Genomic DNA, 24,256 nt, shown 5'->3' on the forward strand with positions numbered 1-24,256 from the left:
GAAGATCAGTTTAGCATACATTAAGTAAAGATTTCAACAGTTTGCTCCCACACAGAAACATAAAGTGAAAAATACTATTTGAGTACTAATTATAGCATTAAATCTCAATGTACAGCCCACTAAGGACAAAGATCCTACATGAGGAGTAAGTACACAGTGACTCCTGTTGTTGACTTAACAAATTGACACTCTTGTTTATGGCATCAGTAATCACCCTAGGCTCTTGTCATGAGTTTCCAAGGCTATGGAAGCCCCCTGAGTTCACTGACTCTGATCATATTTAGACAAGGCCATGGTCAAAGTGGAAGTTCTCTCCTCCCTTCAGAGAAAGGTACCTCCTTCTTTGATGACCCGTTCTTTCCACTGGGATCTCACTCGTGGAGATCTTTCATTTAGGTTTTTTTTTTTCCCCACAGTGTCTTGGCTTTCCATGCCTGAAATACTCTCATGGGCTTTTCAGCTGGATCCGCATGCCTTAAGGGCTGATTCTGAGGCTAGAGTGCTGTTTAGGACATCTGCCATTCTATGGGTCTGCTGTGTATCTCACTTCCCATGTTGGATCATTCTCTCCCTTTTTGATTCTATCAGCTAGTATTTGCAGACACTATTCTTGTTTATGTGATCCCTTTGGTTCTTAGTCCTATCATTATGATCAATTGTGCACATAAATTGATCACTGGGACTAGTGAGATGGCATTGGTACATGCCACCTTGATGGGATTGAATTGGAATCCCCTGGTATGTTTCTAACTCTACCGTTTGAGGTAAGTCAGCTTGAGCATGTCCCGAATTGCACATCTCTTCTAATGAAGAACTGGATTGAGGATTCCTCTGGGTTGCCTTTAGAAATCTCTCTTTTTTTTTAAATAATAGGTAAAATCCAACGATTTTATGTAGTACAAGCAAGTGGTATTTATCCCACGTAAGCAAGGCTGTCAGCATTTTAAAAAATCAATAAATTGGACATACTACACAAACTGCAAAAATGTTAAATGGTTACATCAACTTTTGTAAAAGATATTTGGCATAAAAAAACTGAGCAAACAAGAAACAGAAGAGAAATTCCTCATCTAGATAAAGAATATCTACCAAAACCAACTTTAATAGTGAAATTGGACAGTTTTCCCTTAAGTTGGGGAAAGGCGGAAGTGTCTTTTTCTCACCACTACTTTTCAATATTATGGTGGAATTACTAGACAGTGCAGTAACACAAAGAAAGGATACAAAATGCATACATATTGGGAAGGAAGACATAAAACTGCTAGCAAATGTCATTATTGCATGTATAGAAAATTCAAAAGTACATCATAAGTACCCCTGGAACAATGTTAGTGTAGCAAAGTGGCGAATTACATGTACAATTTAATTGTTGTTCCATGTATGGGTAAGAGCTAGGATTTGAAATTTAAAAACAAAATTAAGCATCATTTAAAATTGCATCAGGTTAAAAAGCAAATCCCAATCGGTGTCTTTTAACTGGACAGTTCAGGCCATTCACGTTCAATGTGACTAATGAAAAGTGGTAACTTTGCCCTGCCATTTGCCAAAGGTAAGTTCTAATATATGCTTTGAATTCCCTGTGATCTTTTGCTGTGAGCTTTCCTTCCTTTACCTTCTTTCATACTGATGACCGTGTTTCTTTGTTTCTGTGTGTAACACATCTTTAAGCATCTGTTGCAGGGCTGGACGAGTGGCGACAAATTCTTTCAATTTCTGTTTGTTATGAAACGTCTTTATTTCACCTTCATTCACAAATGATAGCTTTGCAGGATATAATATTCTGGGCTGGCAGTTTTTCTCTCTTAGTACCTGGGCTATATCTCGCCATTCCCTTCTAGCTTGTAGAGTTTCTGATGAGAAGTCAGCAGTGAGTCTGATTGGCGATCCTCTGAAAGTAATCTGACGTTTCTCTCTTGCACATTTTAGGATCTTTTCTTTATGTTTCACTGTGGAGAGTTTAATTACAACGTGTCGTGGTGAGGATCTCTTTTGGTCGTGTTTATTAGGGGTTCTGTGAGCTTCCTGTACTAGGATTTCTCTGTCCTTCTCCAAACCTGGGAAATTTTCTGCTAATATCTCACTAAAAAGGCCTTCTAATCCTTTCTCCCTCTCCATGCCTTCAGGAACTCCTAGAACCCGAATGTTGGTTTTTTTAATAGTATCCTGAAGATTCCTGACAATATGTTTTAGATTTCTAATTTCCTCTTCTTTTCTTTGATCTGACTGTATCCTTTCCTGTTCTCTCTCTTCTAAGTCCGATATTCTCTCTTCTGCTTCACCCATTCTGTTTGTAAGGCTCTCTATTGTGTTTTTCATTTGATCTATTGAATTCTTCACTTCAGTCACTATCACAGTTTCCTGTTGTACTAATTGTTTCGTTTCATTTTGATTCCTCCTTAATATTTCATTTTCATGAGAGAGATTTTCTATCTTGTCCATTAAGGCTTTATGTAGTTCAAGAATTTGTTTTTGAGAACTTCTTAATGTTCTTATCAATTTTTTGAGATCTGCTTCTTGCATTTCTTCTATGTCATCATCTTCATAATCTTGAATTGGGGTGTCTTTTTCATTTGAGGGCGTCATGGTGACTTCCTTGTTTTTATTACCTCGGTTTTTGCATTTGTTATTTGGCATATTGGAGATATTTGGTTTCTTCACTGTGGTGCTTTTTCTTGTTATACTATGACTCTAGATTAAGTGGACTATCTGTTTTTGATGGAGCCTTAGGGCTTGAGATGGGTGTGGCCTGAGAGCTCTGTTTGGTGTCCCAAAGGTGACACTCCCAGGTTAGGAGTGGTAAATCTCTCTTTCTCTCTCTTTCTTTTTTTGTTTCAAAAGGGAAGTAATTCCGCACAGCTGAACGAAGTTGGAGGTAGTTAGCAGGCAACTGATATACCCACAGGAGCCAGAGATCGGAAGCTCTTTCCCAAGGACCACACAGGGAATCTGTTTGGCCCTCAGAGTGGGTTCAAATTCTCCTTCAGTCTCCCACTGGGTTGCCAAAGTTACGGAATTGTAGTGTCTCTGGAGAGTACTCAGGTGAATTCCGTGAGTTCTCTCCCCCACCGTCTCTTTTTTCACAGTCTCAGTTCAGTAGCACCACAAATTTACTAGGTCCTAATCTCCTGTTAATTCGCCCCGCCCAGAGTCAGGGTTTTCTGCTAGGCTCAGGGCCGGTGCAGACCTGAGGTCGCTCTGCTTATGACGTATGTCCAAGATGGCGCCTGCTCTTTGTCTTGCTCGCCCTTGAGAGGTGAGCAGAGAGAGAGAAACCCGTGTCCGTACCAGTCACCTTTTTTTTTTTCTCTCTCTCTCTCTCTCTCTCTCTTCCAGTTAGCCTGGTGAACTTTTCCCCCCCGGGGGTCGTTCCCTCTAGTCTCCTCTCTCTGCTTGCCTGCCGGTGTCTCGGGCTATTGAGGTTCGGCTCACCTTGCGTTCCAGCGCTGGTGTGTTGAGTCTGCCGCTGGTGTCCCAAACTGTGGGCTCCCACGCTCTCCACACAGGTCTGCTGTGAATCACGCGTTCTGGAAGAGTTTCTTCTGCTGTTTCCTCCCCTACTCTTCCTTGAACCTGCAGTATCTCCACTTTTATTAAACTATCTCTCCCTGGACTATCAGTGTGCTCCCTTCCTATTCCGCCATCTTGCCTCTCCCCCAAATGTATTATTTTTTAAAAATTGTATTTAAGGTACTCAGATTTCATGTATTTGCTATATACAGATTCAAGAACATAGTGATACTTTCCACTGTACACACCCGCCCACCCACACTCTCATTCTTCTTCCTCTAACCTCTTCTATTCCCATTCTTATTTTTTACAAAATCTACTTTCAGTTAACTTTTTACCCATAAGATTAATCCTACCCTAAGTAAAGAGTCCAACAACTAGTATAAATTAAAAATATATTCTTCCACCATCCAGACAAGGGCTGTAAACAATCATTGAATCATAAGGGGTCAATTTTACTCTTTTAGAATAGAGAAAATATGGTATGTTCTTTTTAGGACTGGCTTGTTTCACTAATATAATGCTTTCCAGTTACATCCATCTCACTCTGACCAATTATAGGTGACCATGCTCAAACTTCCTTCTATTCCATTTCTCACAGGTCAGTAGCATATTATTGCAAATTCGGTGATCCTTCCATGATTGGCCTGTCAGATTACTTGCATAAAAATGTGACACAAAACTAACTTTAACATTCAAATAAATAATAAATGCATTTGGGGATTTGTATATATGATACAAACTTCTTACTATTGAAATTTAGAGAAGTTTTCAAAAAATTATGTAAATAATTATACTTCATCTATTAATGAACATCAACAGTAACCACATTTTTTCTCAGTCCTCATTTTACCAACAGCCACATTGGAAACAGAGAACAGTTGATGATCTATAAGATCAAATCTGTTTCAATCTATGGTGGGCATCTACAGAACAAGGGACTTGAGTTACGGAGAATCAGCCAAATATCACTGTGGTCAGAGAAGAAAACATTGAAATCATTATCTATTCTCTTTCATGTACTGTTTCATCTCTTTTACTGAATCGCTCATAATTTGTGCAATAAAACAATATATTATATACAAATAGAGCTAAAATAATTGCATAGATATTATTCCATGCTTCAATATATTCCTGAAATTGCATTGTTATGCTCAAATATGGAGATAGTCAATCCTTCAGTCAACATGAACTGAGGCTTTCTTGGTTCCATATTTTGCTGAGGGTACAGACACATGTTTATGGAGCAATGAGTTACTCAGTTTTGTTACAGAAATGTTTCAAAAATCATTTAATCAACTTGAATTATGTCCTTTGTTTTCTCATGTATGTCATGAGTTGTAGAGGAATTTTCTTCTTTAGCAATTCATTTCTGAGTATGTTTGCATCATGTGTATGAGAGAGAGGAGAGCATATGTATAAAGAAAATTATTCAAAAACTTTACAGAAAAATGAATTAAAATAATTTTATTTTCTTGCAACAATTTTTGAAATCCACAAATGGAAGAGTCTTCAATGGACTCAGAAAATGGATATAATGCAAAGATTCATGTGCTGTAGAGAGTAGTACAGAAAATTTACAATCAAGAATTTCTATAAAATATTCTTAGTTTGTTAAAAATAAGTGGGTAAAATAACATGATTTGTGATTATTTTCATGACAAAAAGAACGAACACTGGTGACAAGTGATCTGGTTTTTGTTGTTGTTTTTCAGGTATATAAAATGCTTCCTGTGTGCTCTTAAAGTGAACAAAATTTCCACTTATGTTATCATTAAAAAATTTGTATTTTTTCCAAGCTGGTATTGGAATCTTAGCCAATGCCTTCCTCTTTCTCTTCCATATCTTCACAATTCACCAGAATCATAGGCCTAAGCCCAATGATGTAACCACCTGCCACTTGGCTTTTGTCCACATAGTGATGCTACTGACTACACTGGATATTTTATCCACAAACATGTTCAAGTCACTGAATTTTCCCAATGACTTAAAATGTAAGGCTTTGTTCTATTTGGTAAGGGTGATGAGGGGTCTCTCCATCTGTACCACCTGCCTCCTGAGCATCATCCAGGTCATCACCATCAGCCCCAGCACCTTCTACCTATCAAGATTTAAACAGAAACTCACCAAGTACATTTTCCATGCTTTCCTCTGTGTTTGGTCCCTCAACTTATCTTCTAATAGCAACATGATCATCTACACTGTAGCTCATTCCAACATGACCAATCTACTCAGTATCAGTAAGTACTGCTCACTTTCTTCAATGAATCCCATAATCTTGAAAATATTCTTCACACTTGCATTGTCCCAGAACATCTTCTTTGTAGGACTAATGCTGCTCTCCAGTGTATACATGGTGATTTTCTTATCTAGCCATCAGAGGAAGTCTGCATACCTTCACAGCATGAGCATTTTCCCAAGAACTTCTCCAGCAAAAAGGGCCACCCAGACTGTTCTGTTGCTGGTGAGTTTCTTTGTTATCGTGTACTGTTTGGATATCATCATCTCATCTTCCTCAGCCATTTTGGGGAAATATAATCCAGTTGTCCTGGATGTCCAGAGACTTGTGGGAAATATCTATGCCACTGTCAGTCCTTTGGTGTTTATTAGTTCTGATAAAAGAATAACTGGAATTCTGTAAGACATGATATGACATCGATTTTAACAAATCAACAAATTTTAACAAATTTTAAAACATAAATTCCAACATCTGTTAAACATCTTAAAAATCCAAGAGCTTAAACATAATTTTAGTAAGTAGAGTTGTACTTGCATTTTTAAATTGTATCTAAATCCTTTTTTTTTTTTAATTTGACACTGCTAAAGTTCAAAGTCACTGCTTACTTCAATGGTCTCCATGTATTGAAGTTTCTTTCTCTTACACTTTCCTAACATAATTCAGGAAAATATTTTTCAATTTCTTTTTGGAGTTTGAACCTAATGAAGCTCCTTTGGTACCTGATCCTGAAGCCATTTTATTTAAAAATTCAACAAATGATATCCTTATTACAGAAAGGGATCTAAATTTACTTTTATTTATTGAAGGCATATTAGCAAAGCATCACATTTACCTGTAATGACTGCTTCTCTATGATCTGTTAATATTTATTTCTGTTTGGACATTATATAAACTGGGAATTTTGCTCTTGTCTTTGTAGATTATCATCCTCCTTTGCTCACTTGTGTAAGTCTTTTCTTCCTCTTTGAAGTTACAAAGTACAGATATTACTGAAGTTTTTATTAAACTTTCAGTTTTTGACACAATAAAATCCTGAATTCATGGATGTGTGTTTTAGGTTAATTTAGGAAATTGACACGATTAAAATAACTATAATATTGTCTTTTGTTTCTTTGTAGAGTTCAGAGAAACAATAGAATATTTCCTTCTCATTCTAACCTTGTATATGTGGAATTATATTCTGCTATTGATTTTCTCTCTTTGCTGTGCTTGGCAGCTCTAATTGTGCTCAATGTGACAGTTCAGTAGCCTTTTCCTCCACTCAATCTATTGTTTAACATGTTAAACTATACCAAGTAGGTTTATTATATTTACAGTTATTTATTTGCTGCTTCCAAATATGCATTTATTTTTTATTTTTTTTTATTTTTTGACAGGCAGAGTGGACAGTGAGAGAGAGACAGAGAGAGAGAAAGGTCTTCCTTTTGCCGTTGGTTCACCCTCCAATGGCCGCCACGGCCGGCGCGCTGCGGCCGGCGCACCACGCTGATCCGATGGCAGAAGCCAGGAGCCAGGTGCTTTTCCTGGTTTCCCATGGGGTGCAGGGCCCAAGCACTTGGGCCATCTTCCACTGCACTCCCAGGCCACAGCAGAGAGCTGGCCTGGAAGAGGGGCAACCGGGACAGAATCCGGCGCCCCAACCGGGACTAGAACCTGGTGTGCTGGCGCCGCTAGACGGAGGATTAGCCTAGTGAGCCGTGGCGCCGGCCCCAAATATGCATTTGATACATAAATATCCTTGTTATCATCATGTTTTTTGTGATTCCCCCAGCTCCATTGTATTGACTTATATTTTAAAAATACAATCCCAATGTTGAATCTTTTTTTTTTTTTTATTTTTGACAGGCAGAGTGGATAGTGAGAGAGAGAGAGAGAGAAAGGTCTTCCTTTTGCCATTGGTTCACCCTCCAATGGCCGCCACAGCTGGCGCACTGCGACCGGCGCACCGTGCTGATCTGAAGGCAGGAGCCAGGTACTTCTCCTGGTCTCCCATGGGGTGCAGGGCCCAAACACTTGGGCCATCCTCCACTACACTCCCTGGCCACAGCAGAGAGCTGGCCTGGAAGAGGGGCAACCAGGAAAGAATCCAGCACCCCGACCGGGACTAGAACTTGGTGTGCCGGCGCCACTAGGTGGAGGATTAGCCTATTGAGCCGCGGCGCTGGCCCCAATGTTGAATCTTATCTGATGCTGAATATGATTGTGGTCGGTTACTTCTTGTGAGAAAAATAATAGAAAGACTGATTCTCATATATGTGAGATATAACCATGGAATATTTTCAGTTAGTTATTTCTAATTCCTTTTCCTCCCTCCAGTCTGAACAACCCAAATAAGATTTTTCATCTTTTGATAAATTTTATATGAATGGAGAACTTGTTTCTTAGTGTGGTTTCTTCCCTGGATCATTTTCTTGGTTTACTTTTGTGGTTTGAGAGTCCTAAAATTTTAGTGAACCTAAGAGCATTTAAGAATTTTAACTTTCTATAGTATAAGTTGCTAGACTATATAACATTTTCCCTTAAAAGTACAATTTTCAACAATGTACAAAATAACATTTCACATATATTTTCTCTAGTAGACAGCCATAGTTCATGAGAAATCTTTTATTCTTTTCATGTGGAACACAATACTCTTCCTCAGTGCACGACAGACTAATAATTTGTTAAATATGATAATTTTAATATTTTAAAACTAATTTCATATTTTCCACAAGCTTATGAAACATTATACTTCCTTAGCTACAATACTAAATATATACCAGTTTAGAATTATGGTTTTGTATAACATTAAGCTAATATCTGTAGGATTATTTATCTGAATTCAAGATGTTGTCTTCAATCATCACTTTTCCTTATTAGCACTCCTATGAATCTAAAAAACAACCTTCCGGAATTTCTTATTTAAATTGTGAGTTAATTTAATGAACTTAATGAAATCTATCTATAGGTACATAACACTTGTTGTGGTTACACTTAACTTGATGATTTCTATTGTCATTACAGTGCATGGAAAATCTGATCTGCTGGATTTCTGCTATGATGATGTAATGACAAATTTTATACCTTGTATATATTTTATTTAAATACTTATATCTGGCTTATAAAATGGAAGTTTATCCTTTGTTTCCTGATTAAAATATTTTTCATTTATTTCTATACTCAGTCAAACTATTGAATGAATTACTTAGCAGTATTTATGTTCATGTACTTCATTCTTTTCTATTAAATATTTATTGATTTTTAACAAGTAATAAAGTGGCTGATTTCTGCGTTGATTTTTCTCATGATATAATTGAAAATGCATCAATTTTTATCTTTTTAAATGAATCTTTAAGTTCATAATTTGGAGCTTTTAACTATTCAGTTCATAAATATAATTGCTTATAAATTATCAACATTGTATGTTCTGAGTATTAAACCCTCTGCTTCACTAAATTATTTTTGTTCATACCATCTGTATTGATTCTTATTAAAGATGTATATTTTCTGTCTTAATTAAATATCAAAAAAGCAGTCATGGATTTAATCTGTTCCATAAATGTCAGAGTTGAAAGGCAGCATCACTAATCTTCTTCAGATTCAGCAAGCTATCTGTGTCACACAACAAATATGAGCAGTACTACAATTCTAGTCATCTTGCATTTAGATCCTATAAAGGAGGAAACTGAGTCATTTATTCATTGAGCTAAAGGTTTCTTCTGTATTAGAATTCTAATTATCTTTCATTCCAAGTTGTGAACTCTACATAGGCTTTTGATTCCTTGTTTATGATTTTATGTTTTAAAAATCTTTATATTAACTAATTTATTTTTCATTTGGATTAATAGATAACAGTTGTACAGTTTTGTGGGACACAGTATAATGTAGGTACTCAGCTTTTTTATTTTTTAATCTTCTTTCTGTGTTTGGAGCCTACTGGAATCTCTCGTTCTAACACAGCCATGCCATTGGTGGTTTTATATGCAATGACATATAGAAGAGATACCTGCAGTGCCACATTCACCACAGCATTATTTTTGTTCACATTCCTATTTGTGCATACATCTTTCTCCTGCTTTCCTTAATGCTTTGTCCATGGTTTCTTTAACCCACTGGGCATTTGTAGGACATTTAACTAAATGTTTTGAAAAGTAATTACAACTTATTGGCCTTTTGAAAGATTTATTTTACATATTTGAAAGGCAGAGTTGTAGATAAAGGGAGAGAGACAAAGAAGTCTTCAATCTGCTGGTTCACTCCCAAAAGGCCACAACATCCAGGGCCTGGACAGGCCAAAGCCAGAAACTAGAAGCTTCATCCTTGTCTCCCATAAGGGTGCAGGGACCTAAGCACCTGCACCATCCTCTGCTGCTTTCCCAGGTGCATTAACAGGAAGCAGGATCAGAAGTGGAACAGCTGGGACTAAGTAACACACAGGGGATGCCAGCATTGAAGGTGGCAGCTTTATCTGGTATGCCACAACACCAGCCCTAATTTATTGACTTTCAAGACCACTTATGTATTTTTATCTGAATCATATTTTACTTTAAAAATTGTTTTAAACACCAGTGTTATGGTGTAATGTGGTGCCAGCATCCCGTCTGAGCATCGGTTTGAGACCCAGCTGCTCTGCTTCCAATCCAGCTCCTTGCTAATACACTTGGAAATGCAGCAGAACATGATACAAGTTCTTGGACCCCTGCACAGATATGGGAGACCCATGTGAAGCTCCTGCCTCTGGACTTCAGTCTGGGCCACCCCTGGCCATTGCAGCAATTTGTTGAGTGAAGATCTCTTGGGGCTGGTGCTGTGGTGCAATAGATTAATCCACTGCCTGCAGTGCCAGCATCCCATATGGGCACTGGTTCTAGTCTTGGCTACTCCTCTTCTGATCAGCTCTCTGCTATGGCCTGGGAAAGCAGTGGAAGATGGCACAAGCACTTAGGCTCCCACCTGCATGGGAGACCCAGAAGCTCCTTGCACCTGGCTTCAGATTCACTCAGCTCCAGCTGCTGCGCCATTTGGGGAGTGAACCAGCTGATAGAAGATCATTCTCTTTGTCTCTCCCTCTCACTGTCTGTAACTCTACCACTCAAATAAATAAATGAGAGTTTTAAAATGGTATCTCTCTGTCTCTATCTCTCTCTTTATATATATGAATATATATGTATGTTTGTATATGTGTGTGTGTGTGTGTGTGTGTGTGTTAGAGGTTTTGAGGAGGCTACGGCCATCCATTCCTACAGTGAGCCTACCAAAATATTTTACAAAATACACCCTACTTGCTGTGTGTTGGTCATGCAATAGGTGCCTACATCAAGAAATTGGAAAGGCACCAAATAGATGAGCTTTCAGTGCATCTCAAGGATCTAGAATAACTGCAGCAAACCAGACCCAAATCTAGTAGAAGAGAAATAATTAAAATCAGAGAAGAAATCAATAGAATTGAATCAAGAAAAACATTCCAAAAAATCAGCCAAACGAGGAGCTGGTTTTTTGAAAAAATAAACAAAATTCACACCCCATTGGCCCAACTAACTAAAAAAAGAAAAGACCCAAATCAATAAAATCAGAGATGAAAAAGGAAATGTAACAACAGACACCACAGAAATAAAAAGAATCATCAGAAATTACTACAAGGACTTGTATGCCAGCAAACAGGGAAACCTATCAGAAATGGATAGATTCCTGGACACATGCAACCTACCTAAATTGAACCAGGAAGACATAGAAAACCTAAACAGACCCATAACTGAGTCAGAAATTGAAACAGTACTAAAGGTCCCACTGTTCATTCAGAAGCATGTTGTTTGGTCTGTATGTGTTTGCATATGTTCCAGGGATTCCTGAGTTGCTAATTTCCAGCTTCATTTCATTGTGGTCTGAGAAGATTCATGGTATGATTTTGATTGTTTTGAATCTGCTGAGATTTGCTTTATGGCCTAGTATGTGGTCAATATTAGAGTAGGTTCCATGTACTGCTAAGAAGATTGTGTATTTTTTAAGTGTAGGATGAAAAGTTCTGTAGATATCTGTTAGATCCATTTGGTTTATAGCATCGATTAAATCTGCTGTTTCCCTGTTGATCTTCTGTCTGGTTGATCTGTCTATTGCTGAAAGTGGAGTATTGAAGTCCCCCAATACTGTTGTATTGGAGTCTAAGTCTCTGTTTAAGTCCTTTAATATATAGTTTAAATAGTATGGTGCCCTGTAATTAGGTGCATACACATTTATAATAGTTATATCTTCTTGTTGAATTGATCCCTTAATCATTATATAGGACCCCCTTTGTCCCTTTTAGCAGTTTTTGTGTTAAAGTATATTTTGTCTGATATTAAGATGGCTATGCCATCTCTTTTTTGGTCTCTGTTTGCACGGAATATCTTTTTCCATCCTTTCACTTTCTGGATTTCAGTAGTTCATGTGTTTGTTTTTGATTACTTCTAAGTATTCTTATCATCAATTTTTTTCAGTTCCATTTATTTAAGGGCTGCCTGAGCCAGATTGCCCTGCAATGTCTCTCACCAGGTAGCCAGGGCCACCTGAGCTTGTGGCGTAAAATCTCGGCATCACTGTGAGTTCTCCTACACACCTCATTTTTTCCACAGTTCCAGTTCAGAAGCTCCACACAGTTACTAGGTCTTAGTCTCTTGTTATTACTCCCCACCTGAGTGAGGTTTCTCTGCTCGGCTGATTGCTGGGTGCAGCCCCGAGCTGGTGCAGCTGTTATGTAGGTACAAAATGGCACCTGCTCTATCAGCTCATATGCCTTTGTAAGTTGATGGGAGAGACAGACTCATGTGTGTACTATCCCTTTTATTTTTTCTCAACTCTAGTTAGGCTGGTGTACATTCCCCCAAGGGGCTTCCTGCCACTTTTCCACCAGTGTCTCAGGCTACTGTCTTTCTTCTCACCTCATTTTCCTGTGCTGGTGTGGAGGATCTTGGCTGCTGGAGTTCTGAGCCGTCCTTAGGTTCACTGTGTCCCTCTAATTATAGAAGAGTTTCCTCTGCCAATTTTTTCCCTAACTCTTCCCTGAGACTACACTATCTCCACTTTTATTAAACTATCTTCTTCTGGACTAGATCAGTTAGCTCCCTCTGTGTTCTACCCTCTTGGAACTGACTGTTTTTTTTTTAATACTTATTTTATTTATTTGAAAGTCAGAGTTACACACAGAGAGAAGGAGAGGCAGATAGAAAGAAGTTTTCCATCCACTGGTTCACTCCCCAATTAGCCATAATGGCTGAGGCTGCGCCTATCCAAAGCCAAGAGCCAGGAGCTTCTTCTGCATCTCCCATGCTGGTGCAAGGGCCCAATCATTTGGGCCATCTTCTACTGCTTTCCCAGGCCATAGCAGAAAGCTGGATAAGAAGTGGAGTGGCTGGGTCTTGAAATGGTACCCATATGGGATACTGGCCCTGCAGATTTTACCAGTTATGCCATAGCGCTGGGCCCTGTTGTTCTTAAAACTACTATGTTATTAGACTCTACAGCTGTGGGGCCAGCACTGTGGTGCAGCAGGTTAAATACCTGGCCCGAAGCATTGGCATCCCATAGGGGTGCCGGTTGTAGTTCGGCTGCTCCTCTTCCAATCCAGCTGTTTGCTATGGCCTGAGAAAGCAGTGGAAAATGGCCCAAGTCCTTGGGCCCCTGCACCCACGTGGGAGACCTGGAAGAAGCTCCTGGCTCCTGGCTTCTGATCAGCCCAGCTATGGCCATTGCAGCCATCTGGGGAGTGAACCAGTGGATGGAAGACATCTCTCTCTCTCTCTGTCTCTACCTCTTTCAGTAACTATGTCTTTCAAATAAATAAAATAAATCTTTAAAAATAATCTATAGCTGTGTATAATGCTGAACAATTGAAATAGTTTTAATTACAATTTATACGACTGGGTATGGCAGCTTGAAGTAAAGTAGGTGGCATGCATATATTCTTTGATTCTTGGAAAAGAATATATTTATGTACAACAGCATATATGTTAGTCATTTCAAAGTGAATTATGATGTTTACACAGATGTAAAGAACTCAATAAATGCTACTAATTCAGGAGACACAGATATGGAGGGATTTTAGAACATTTCAATATAGCAATGATTTTTATGAAAAACTGATACATTTCAACATAACATCAAAATATTTTATTCAGTATAAAATCAGCATTGAGAAAAATGAGACTATGTTGGTGAACATAGAAATTTGAGTTTAACCTTCTTGTTAATTTGCATTTAAGGCTTATTGCTTAGTTCATTTAATTTTAATAATAATACTTTGTACTTACTTTTATCAAAAATATTTTGTTATTTTTGATAATGTTCTAACAATGATATATGGGTTATAAAATCTTAATATAGTTATATAAATGATAATCTTTATGATGATCTTGAATTAAACTAATTTCAAAATGTGATTTTAAAATGTTCTTTTTTGAGATAAATCCCCAGCAGATTCTTTTTGAAAAATATCTATCCTATTTATTTGAAAATCAGTGAAATGGAAAGAGAGACAGAAAGACAGAGATCGAGAGAGAGATGGAAGAGAGAGAGAGATGAAAAAGAGAGAATCTCACACTCCAAATGGCTGCAACAACTAGGGCTTAATGTGGCTGAAGCCAGGAGCTAGGAACTCATTCTGGACTTTCATACATGTGCCATCATGTGCCTTTGCAGATGCATTAGCAGGAAGCATCATCAGAAGTGAAATAGCCTGCACTGAAATTGTCACTATGATATGGGATGCTGGTACAGCAAGCAGTGGCTTAACCACCTGCACCACAATGACAGCTGCACTAACATTTAGTTTTTTAAATATGTTTTCTATATTTGAAAAGCAGATGTGCATGGCTCCAGCTGTTGCGGCCATCTGGGGAATGAACCAGGGGATGGCAGACCTCTCTCTTTCTGCCTCTCCTTCTGTCTCTGACTCTGACTTTTAAATAGGTATGTCTTTGAAAAAGAAAACAAAAGAAAAGCAGGCATATGGGGTGGAAGGAGAAGGAGGGATTGAGAGTGATCTTCAACCAACTGTTTCACTCCCCAAATGGCTGCAACAGCTGGAGCTGGGCCAGGCTGAGGCCAGGAGTCAGAAACTTGATGATTTTTATCACCCATGGGGTAGCAGGGGCCCATGCACTTGTGTCATCTTCCACTACTTTTCCAGGCATTTTAGTGGGGGCTTGAATGGAAATGGAACAGCTGGGACTTGCAGATGGTGGCTCACACTGGCTTCATTTTCTTTTCAGATTTATGTATTTGAAAAGCAAGGTGATTCTTAATTTCCAGGGTTCAATTTAGGCACATTCTCTGCAGTTTGGGGCAAGCGGTGTGGCTCAGCAGGTTAAGCCACTGCATGTGATGCTGGCATCTCATCTCAGCAACAGTCTGAGGCCAATGGATCCATTTCTGATCCATCTCCCTGCAAATGTAGCTAAGAAAATGGTGAGTGCTTGGTCCCTACCACCCACATGAGAGATGTAGACAGGAGTGCCATGTTCTTGGCTTGGGTCTGGCTGAGACCAAACCAATGTGCACATTGGCAAGTGGACCAGTGGATGGAGGATATCTTTCTCTTTCCCTTTCTCTTGACAGCTCTACCTTTCAAATAAATCTTTTTTGAAAAAGTATTCATTATTTTCTAAAAACACTTTTTTTTTGACAGGCAGAGTGGACATTGAGAGAGAGAGAGACAGAGAGAAAGAAGGTCTTCCTTTGCCGTTGGTTCACCCTCCAATGGCCGCCGCGGTAGGCGCACTGTGGCCGGCGCACCACGCTGATCCGATGGCAGGAGCCAGGTACTTATCCTGGTCTCCCATGGAGTGCAGGGCCCAAGCACTTGGGCCATCCTCCACTGCACTCCCTGGCCACAGCAGAGAGCTGGCCTGGAAGAGGGGCAACCGGGAAAGAATCCGGCGCCCCAACCGGGACTAGAACCCGGTGTGCTGGCACCGCAAGGTGGAGGATTAGCCTAGTGAGCTGCGGCGCTGGCCCTAAAAACACTTTTAAATGCAAATTTATACCATAAGATATTAGAAAATACCATTTTTTAACTTTTATTTAATGAATATAAATTTCCAAAGTACAGCTTATGGATTACAATGGCTTCCCCCCCAAAACGTCCCTCCCACCCGCAACCCTCCCCTTTCCCACTCCCTCTCCCCTTCCATTCACATCAAGATTCATTTTCGATTCTCTTTATATACAGAAGATCAGTTTAGCATACATTAAGTAGATTTCAACAGTTTACTCCCACACAGAAACATAAAGTGAAAAATACTGTTTGAGTACTAGTTATAGCATTAAATCTCAATGTACAGCACACTAAGGACAAAGATCCTACATGAAGAGTAAGTGCACAGTGACTCCTGTTGTTGACTTAACAAATTGACACTCTTGTTTATGGCGTCTGTAATCACCCTAGGCTCTTGTCATGAGCTGCCAAGGCTGTGGAAGCTCCCTGAGTTCACGACTCTGATCATATTTAGACAAGGCCATGGTCAAAGTGGAAGTTCTCTCCTCCCTTCAGAGAAAGGTACCTCCTTCTTTGATGACCCGTTCTTTCCACTGGGATCTCACTCACAGAGATCTTTCATTTAGGTTTTTTTCTTTTTCCCCCAGAGTGTCTTGGCTTTCCATGCCTGAAATACTCTCATGGGCTTTTCAGCCGGATCCGCATGCCTTAAGGGCTGATTCTGAGGCCAGAGTGCTGTTTAGGACATCTGCCATTCTATGGGTCTGCTGTGTATCTCACTTCCCATGTTGGATCGTTCTCTCCCTTTTTTATTCTATCAGCTAGTATTTGCAGACACTATTCTTGTTTATGTGTTCCCTTTGGTTCTTAGTCCTATCATTATGATCAATTGTGAACAGAAATTGATCACTGGGACTAGTGAGATGGCATTGGTACATGCCACCTTGATGGGATTGAATTGGAATTCCCTGGTATGTTTCTAACTCTACCGTTTGAGGTAAGTCAGCTTGAGCATGTCCCGAATTGCACATCTCTTCCCTCTCTTATTCCAACTCTTATATTTAACAGTGATCACTTTTCAGTTAAGTTTCAGCACTTAAGAAGAATTGTGTATTCATTACAGTATTCAACCAAAAGTATTAAGTAGAACAAACAAAAATACCATTTTTAAATGACTCTGATATCTTGGTATTGAACTCTGTTAAAAAATGAATTAATAATGAAACAGCAGTTTCATTTCTCTACTGCGAAATAAAACTTATTCAGTTTGTCCAAGAATCAACTGCAGATTAAAAGAAACACTAACCCTATCTAAAATATATTTGAGGTTATGTTACAGTAACATTCCTTACCTATGTGGTATTGACCTATTTGTCAGCTGAGTCATTGGTATAGCAACTTTTCTCAGAATGTCTCTACTCTTCGTTTTACATAAACACAGAAGCCTTACTTGTATTAAAATAAAGATTTGTATAAATCTGACAATTCAATTTTAAATGTGATATGTATTTTCTAGAAGTATAAATTACTGGACTTGTTAAGAAAAGAGAGGGGAACAAAATCAACTTAGCATCAGAAGTTAACGTACTAATTATCCCCAGAAGTTGAAAGTGGTTTGGTACACATTCGAATGTGAGAGTTATTTTGCATTAGTTGTAGAAACAGTTTACAGTATCTGTATTTGAAGAATGTAAGTTTTGAGTTAAATTTTTCAGTATTACTTTAAGGTGCCTCTTTGGATCTCAAGAGATCCTTGAAGTTTATCTTCAGTACAACTGATCTTATGCAAACCTAATTTTGCACATGAAGATGCTGAGGCCCAGTGAAGTGATTTAAGGTCATGAAAGTAATTTATAATGCTGATAATTCTATATAGACTTAGGTATCCCAGCGCCTGAGTAATTGTTCTGTCAATATAGTACTCTTTCTAGAGTTAAAGATTATAATTTATGAAAAATAAAGGTTGGAAAATTAGTACTTGCTATGTTATATGGTGGAAAATTTCTTTGTATTCTTATTTATGAGTTGCTTGAATTTTATTCAAGATATTTTTCTAGTATATTTTCTATTTACTTGAAATTTGTAACAAATAACCACATCTGTTTTCCAAAAGAATTTATAGAAGCCATTACATAAATATGCTTAGAATTATTCAGTTACTTACTTGGCATTATGAAATATCTCTGCATATTTGCTTGCTTTTAAAGATTTATTTTAATTATTAGAAAGACAGAGTTACTGAAAGAGGTAGAGAGAAGAGAGAGGTCCTCCTCTGCTGGTTCACTCCCCAGATGGCTGCAATAGCTGGGGCTGCACCGATCCGAAGATAGAGAAGATAGAGAAGCCAGGAGCTTCTTCTGGTCTCCTATGTGGGTGAAGGGACCCAAGGACTTGGGCCATCTTCAACTGCTTTCTCAGGCCATAGCAGAGAGCTGGATCAGAAAAGGAGCAGCCAGGATGAGAACTGACGCCTATGTGGGAATTCAGCACTTCAGGCCAGGGGTTTAATCCATTGTGCCACAGCGCTGGCCCCAAAATATCCCTGCGTAATTGGAACACTTGAGTGGTAGTAAGTCACTCGGTTTTTAAGCAGGAATGCTATATTTTAGGTCTCTTGATATTTTGAGTGAAAATTTTAAGGGCAGTGTTTTATCAACATTTATAAGAGTTTTTTTTTTCAAATAATTATTTTATTTATTTGAAAGACAGAGTTACATAGAGAGGTAGAGCTAGAGAGAGAGAGAGGTCTTCCATTCTACCGGTTCACTCCCCAAACAACCGCAATGGCCAGAGCTGAGCTGATCTGAAGCCAGGAGCCAGGAGTCAGGAGCCAGGAGCTTCTTCCAGGTCTCCCATGTGGGTGCAGGGGCCCAAGGACTTGGACCACCTTCTACTGCTTCCCCAGGTCAAAGCAGAGAGCTGGATTGGAAGAGGAGCAGCCAAGACTTGAATTGGTGCCCATATGGGATGTCAGCACTGCAGGCGGCAGCCTTATCTGTTACACCACAGCCCCGGTCTGAGGCTTTGTTTTTTCAGTGGCAGTACTATTTCCAGTTAAAGGAGTATATTAAATAGGACGTCTCAACAGAATAATAATAACAAATTCTATTGTTAGGATATTTAAAATTGAGAAAAATGGATTCCTTTCAAATGTCATAGATAAGAATGATAACCAAAATTGCAGGTATCTACAGTATTTCATTACTTTCTTTAAATATTTGTCAAGTTGATAGCTTTTTATTTTACTATTTAACTAATTTTAACACATTCAATATGGTTGGTAGACACAGTTCTAAGAACATAATGATATATCCATCATCCCTCCCACCCTCTTTCATTCTCTTTCAGTTTTCGAGATTACATTTTAAACTTACATTACAATAAAAGCTTAATAGTTCTCCCAGTAAGTTTAACACTGATTCTACTTAAAATTACCACGTATTGAAACCGCCAGGATATCTCCTAGAAAGACCTATGCAGATTTGAAGGAAATGAGACCTTGCTTCCCACGTGGGAAGAAAGGAGGAACCAACGACCTCATAAATAACAGCGTCTCCCCTTCATGAACCCACACACGGCCTGGCTTCTCCCTAGTGACCACCAGGCCCCCTGCCGTCTCTGTGAGCAGGGAAAGGACAGGACTCCTGGAGTCCAGGCTGCCACTCCAGCACCCACCTTGCAGGCCAGAGGGGACCCAGGTAAGCGTTGTGCCACTGTGAGATGGAGCAAACAGACTCCAGAGACGAACTCTGGGAGCCCCGCGTCCTGCCGGTGTCCGCCCAGCCCACACACTCACTATTTCTCGGGATCCTGCGTGAAAGAAAGTCAGAGTGGAGCAGACGCTGTGCTACCTTGGACTCTCCCAGCCTCCTCCTAGAACCTCTCTCCTCCGTGGAACTGGACAAGGACTATGGCGTCAAGATTTCGCGTGATTACCTAGCGTTTACGCCACAGCGCCTGATTGGACAGTGTGCATAGTGGTCAGCATTCACGACACAGAAGACGTGAGGAACCAGCATCCTCCACAGCAGGGACCTAACCTCAGGCTGCTGTTGACAGGAACAGTGGAGGCCAGGCCTGGGTTCAGGTGTGACATCTCCTCCAGGGCTGCGTCCCAGGGCAGCAGGGGCCCTTTCACCTCCCGGATCCTGGCACCTGTTGGGACCCCTTCTGCCTCCTCGTGTCCTCCTTAAGAATCCTACCTGGAGGTTGCAGTAACTTGCTTAAGGTGACTTAATATTTAAAGGCTGTGTATGGGCTGCTGCGCCTTTTGCTTTTCTGCATATTTTTGACTCATTTCTATGGGTCATTTGTGATTTTTTATGTTGATCTGAAGAATGTTTGCAAATAATACATAATTTAATAATTTTCTTCCATATCTCTTGTAGGTATTTATTTTCTAATTTGCCTCTTCTTTAATATTACTTCCTATGTGTTTCTTGCTGGTATTTAGTAATCAGTGGAAATTTATACATTAGTCTTTGCCGTAGTCTCATTAACTTTATTTAACAGTTTTTTTTTTTTTTTTTGACAGGCAGAGTGGACAGTGAGAGAGAGAGACAGAGAGAAAGGTCTTCCTTTTTCCGTTGGTTCACCCCCCCCACCATGGCTGCTGAGGCCGGTGCATCACGCTGATCCGAAGCCAGGAGCCAGGTGCTTCTCCTGGTCTCCCATGCGCGTGCAGGGCCCAAGCACTTGGGCCATCCTCCACTGCACTCCCGGGCCACAGCAGAGAGCTGGACTGGAAGAGGAGCAACCGGGACAGAATCCGGTGCCACGACCGGGAATAGAACCCGGTTTTGCTGGTGCCCAGGTGGAGGATTAACCTATTGAACCGTGGCGCTGGACTGTATTTGTTTTTAAAGTTGATGAATTATCTCTGTATATAAGTGTCATCCTATTAATAGGTCAACAGTTTCATTCCTTAGAAATTATCGTTACACCTTTTATTTCCTTTTCACCTTTTAATCCCCGGATGACCCTTCAGTAGGAAGTTGAAGAGACACAGTGGCATCCTGGGCTAGGCTGACTCCCAGGGAAAAAGCCTTCAATGATTCTGTGTTAGTTCTCTTGTTTGTTGTAGGTTCCTTTGATCTTGGCCAGACTGAGGAAGTCACTTTTTGTTTATTTTTATTGACTTTTTTTTTTTTTTTTTTGCTAGATGCTGAATTTCATTAAATGCTTTTCAACATGTAATGTGAATAATCATGTGGTTTTCTTTTTGTATTTTTCACCTAATTAGATGACTCTTTTGGGACCCTTAACAACCCTTGTACGATTTATTATGTCTCACTTATTATTGATCTATTTTATTTTAATACATGATTTCATTTATTATAATAATATTTGCTTAGGATATTTGTGTTCATTTATGAAAGGAGTGCTTTACAATTTTTTTCAAGCCCTGGTTCACTTACATAGTCATCTATATATTGGTGGTTTTCAAAAAGAAATTTAAAAACATTCTCTGCTTATTTCCACTTTGCATTGATCTGGGAAAGATAGGTTTGTTTCTTCTTACTTAGAAGTTTGGACCGAAAGTTTGATTATTTAACTTTTTTCTCTTTTGGTTAGAGTTTTCCAAATGTGATTCAACTTATTTGGTTTATATACTAGTTTTCCTATTTTATGTTAAGTTGGAGTTTTCAGAATTTTATTTTCAAAATATGGTAGATTTTGATCTCTGTAGTTAGAATTTTACTCCTACAAATTTCACACTTTTCTCTTTGTATCCTGGTAATGTTTATAATTTCTAAGTCCATATGCAGAGTTTTATATTAGTTTTATATTAGAAATTTTCAGCTTTCAAAGAATGCTTCTATGCATGGATTTCAAATTTGCCTGCATCAAACAAAGAGACTTTTGAATTCAATTCTTCTCAAACTTTTTAAAATATTCATTGTGCATAATAAATGACTATATAATATTGGTATTTTAATTTTTAACTAATAATTTTTTATTTTTTTAAATGACAAAACCAGAAACTCTTGGTAGATTTTAAGCATGGAGATCTTGTTGTCTCTGATGTTTTACAGAGATCACTTATCTTGTGAAGCCTGAACAGCAGAGGGGTAAGAATAAATGGTAGCTTCCAGATAGGAGACTAATCTTGGATGCACCATCACTGACTTCCCTAGTCCATTTCTGATGGTATTTTGAAGTTACCCTCCATTTTCTTCCTCTTTGTTGATTGATTGCTCTTCCAAGCAACACTGTAAGGAATATCCTGTGCAGATTCTTAGTGGTCTCTAACTTTTGTTTCTTTTTTTTTTTTTATTTGACAGGTAGAGTTATAGACAGAGAGAGAGAGAGAAAGGTCTTCCTTCCATTGGTTCACCCCCTCCCCAAATGGCCGCTACTGCTGGCGCTGCGCTGATTTGAAGCCAGGAGCCACGTGTTTTCTCCTGGTCTCCCATGCTGGTGCAGGGGCCCAAGCACTTGGGCCATCCTCCACGGCCTTCCCGGTCCACAACAGAGACCTGGACTGGAAGAGGAGCAACCAGGACTGGAACCCGGTACCCATATGGGATACCAGCCCCACAGGCAGAGGATTAACCAAGTGAGCCAGGGCGCCAGCCCCCGCTTTGGTTTCTATAGATTTAACTTTTGTTTTATTTTTCTTTTTAAATAATTTATGTGTTATACACGTTTCATGTATCTCATACATACAGATTTAGGAACATAGTAATACTTCCTACCCTAACTCCCTCTCACTCATGCACCAACCCTTCTCCCTCCTCTCTCTCCCATTCCTACCCTTAATTTTAACAAATATCTACTTTCATCAGAGGTAGCCTCACCTTAATCTAAACAGCTTCTAGTTTAAGAAATTTTGGTATTTTGATACTCCTGGATTCTATGTGTGTCTCTTTTGTTGAATCACTATTTCATGTGTCTCATAACTTCTCTTTGCTCCCATATTTTCCTGGGATATGTCTTAGAATAACTTCATCAAGAAAGACTCACCATTTGCTGACGTCTGAACTTCTAGTGGTTTCTGCATAATCCCATAATTCCTATTTCCCTGGTTTTGAAGCAGAATTTCTATAGAAGTTTACCACACGTTTCCTACCATTTTATGAGACTTTATTGGGAACACTAAAATTGAATTTTATTTCACAGATACAGTTTTGGAGAGAGATAAGTTCTAGAACCTATAATCCTGTAAGTTCATCAGAGAAGACGCATTCAACTTGAACCCCTAATTGTTCATGTCTCCCCCACTTTCAAACTTAACTTAATCTCTCAAAAGTTTCCTAAACAATTATGGCATCTGTTCAAAGGTTCAGTCTTTTCAGTTCCTTTAGACAATATAAAAGGAATTAAATTCTAATTCCTCATGAAAGCCATTTTGAATTAAAACCAGTAACTCTTCAGAAAGGGATATGTGATTTATATGGTCACTAGAAGGATTTGATTTAACATTATTTGCTAAGTCTAGCGGTCAAGGATAAAATTGTTCTCCACCTCCTAACTTAAAAGATGTATACTGAAATAACTTGTTCTTTATATTATCCATTTTAATATACATGTTATTGCTATGTCTTAGCCATCTTTTGTCTTTTGCTAATGCATATAAATGTGTACATGTATGTATGTATATATATACATATATACCCATACTTATCTAAGGATACTTCAAGATATCTATGAGAAAATGGAATTAAAAGATATTACAGACAGACTTTGTAGCATAAGTTCATTCACCACTAGGGACACCTGTTCTCATATTAGAGTGCTGGCTCAAGTCCTGCTTACTTTAATTCTGATTCTGCTCTTGGTTAATGAATCCTGTAAGGGAGAAAATGATGCCAACAACTTGTGCCCCTGTGGCCCAAGTAAGAGACCGATATGATGTTCCTCGCTTTGGCCTGGACTAGCCCTAGCTGTTATAGTCATTTGGGGAGTTGAACCACAGAATGGAAGATCTCTTTCTCCATTTTTCTCTCTTCTCTATCTTTACATTTCAAGTAATTGAAAATAAAACTTTTTAAAAAGGTAAGTTTATTCTTATTCAAGATAAATTTGAAGTCTATTCATAGTTTATTCATTATATGCACTTTCCAAAACTTTTTAATCTATACATACACACACACACTTATCCAAATTTTAGGCATTTTTAAAATGAAGAGTATGTCATTCAGCTATGTAAATTAAATGTTCTTAGTGATATGCAGAGAAATTAGTAATGTAAAATAATTGCTTAAAATGTCATTAAATTTTAAAGCATACACTATGAAATAAGTGAAATATCTCATATATTAACTGTTTTTATTCATGGGGTGACTAAAATAAGTTTATTCAATCTATTTATATTTAATTGGTACATTAAATAATAATCTTTAACAAATCTTATTGAAATAAAATGATTAAAATTATAAGTTAATGCATACATTTCAAATAATACCTAAGTATTTAACAGACTAATAGTTTTATGAGATTAGAGTTGAACTAACCATTAATTAATGGAAAGTATAAAGGTATAGAGGCGGAGCCAAGATGGCGGAATAGTGAGGGCGCGCACCGATAGTCCAGGAAAATTTAGTTTAATAAAAGGGGAGTTA

At 38.6% G+C, this 24,256-nt stretch overlaps 1 protein-coding gene across 1 annotated transcript; it reads left to right on the forward strand.

The window, feature by feature from the left end:
* Positions 1 to 5,272: 5,272 nt before the first annotated feature.
* ORYCUNV1R1596 (vomeronasal 1 receptor oryCunV1R1596) lies at positions 5,273 to 6,148 on the forward strand. Its single transcript, NM_001167283.1, has one exon. The coding sequence runs from the start codon at positions 5,273 to 5,275 to the stop codon at positions 6,146 to 6,148; it is 876 nt and encodes a 291-aa protein (NP_001160755.1).
* The last annotated feature ends 18,108 nt before the right edge of the window (positions 6,149 to 24,256 follow it).

Source organism: Oryctolagus cuniculus, chromosome 11 (assembly GCF_051225735.1).
Source record: "Oryctolagus cuniculus isolate XC-2025 breed Fujian yellow rabbit chromosome 11, ASM5122573v1, whole genome shotgun sequence".
Lineage (NCBI taxonomy): Eukaryota > Metazoa > Chordata > Mammalia > Lagomorpha > Leporidae > Oryctolagus > Oryctolagus cuniculus.

Excerpts from the sequence above, each read along its gene's own strand:
- ORYCUNV1R1596 (NM_001167283.1), top strand. The coding sequence starts at position 5,273 with ATGTTATCATTAAAAAATTTGTATTTTTTCCAAGCTGGTATTGGAATC.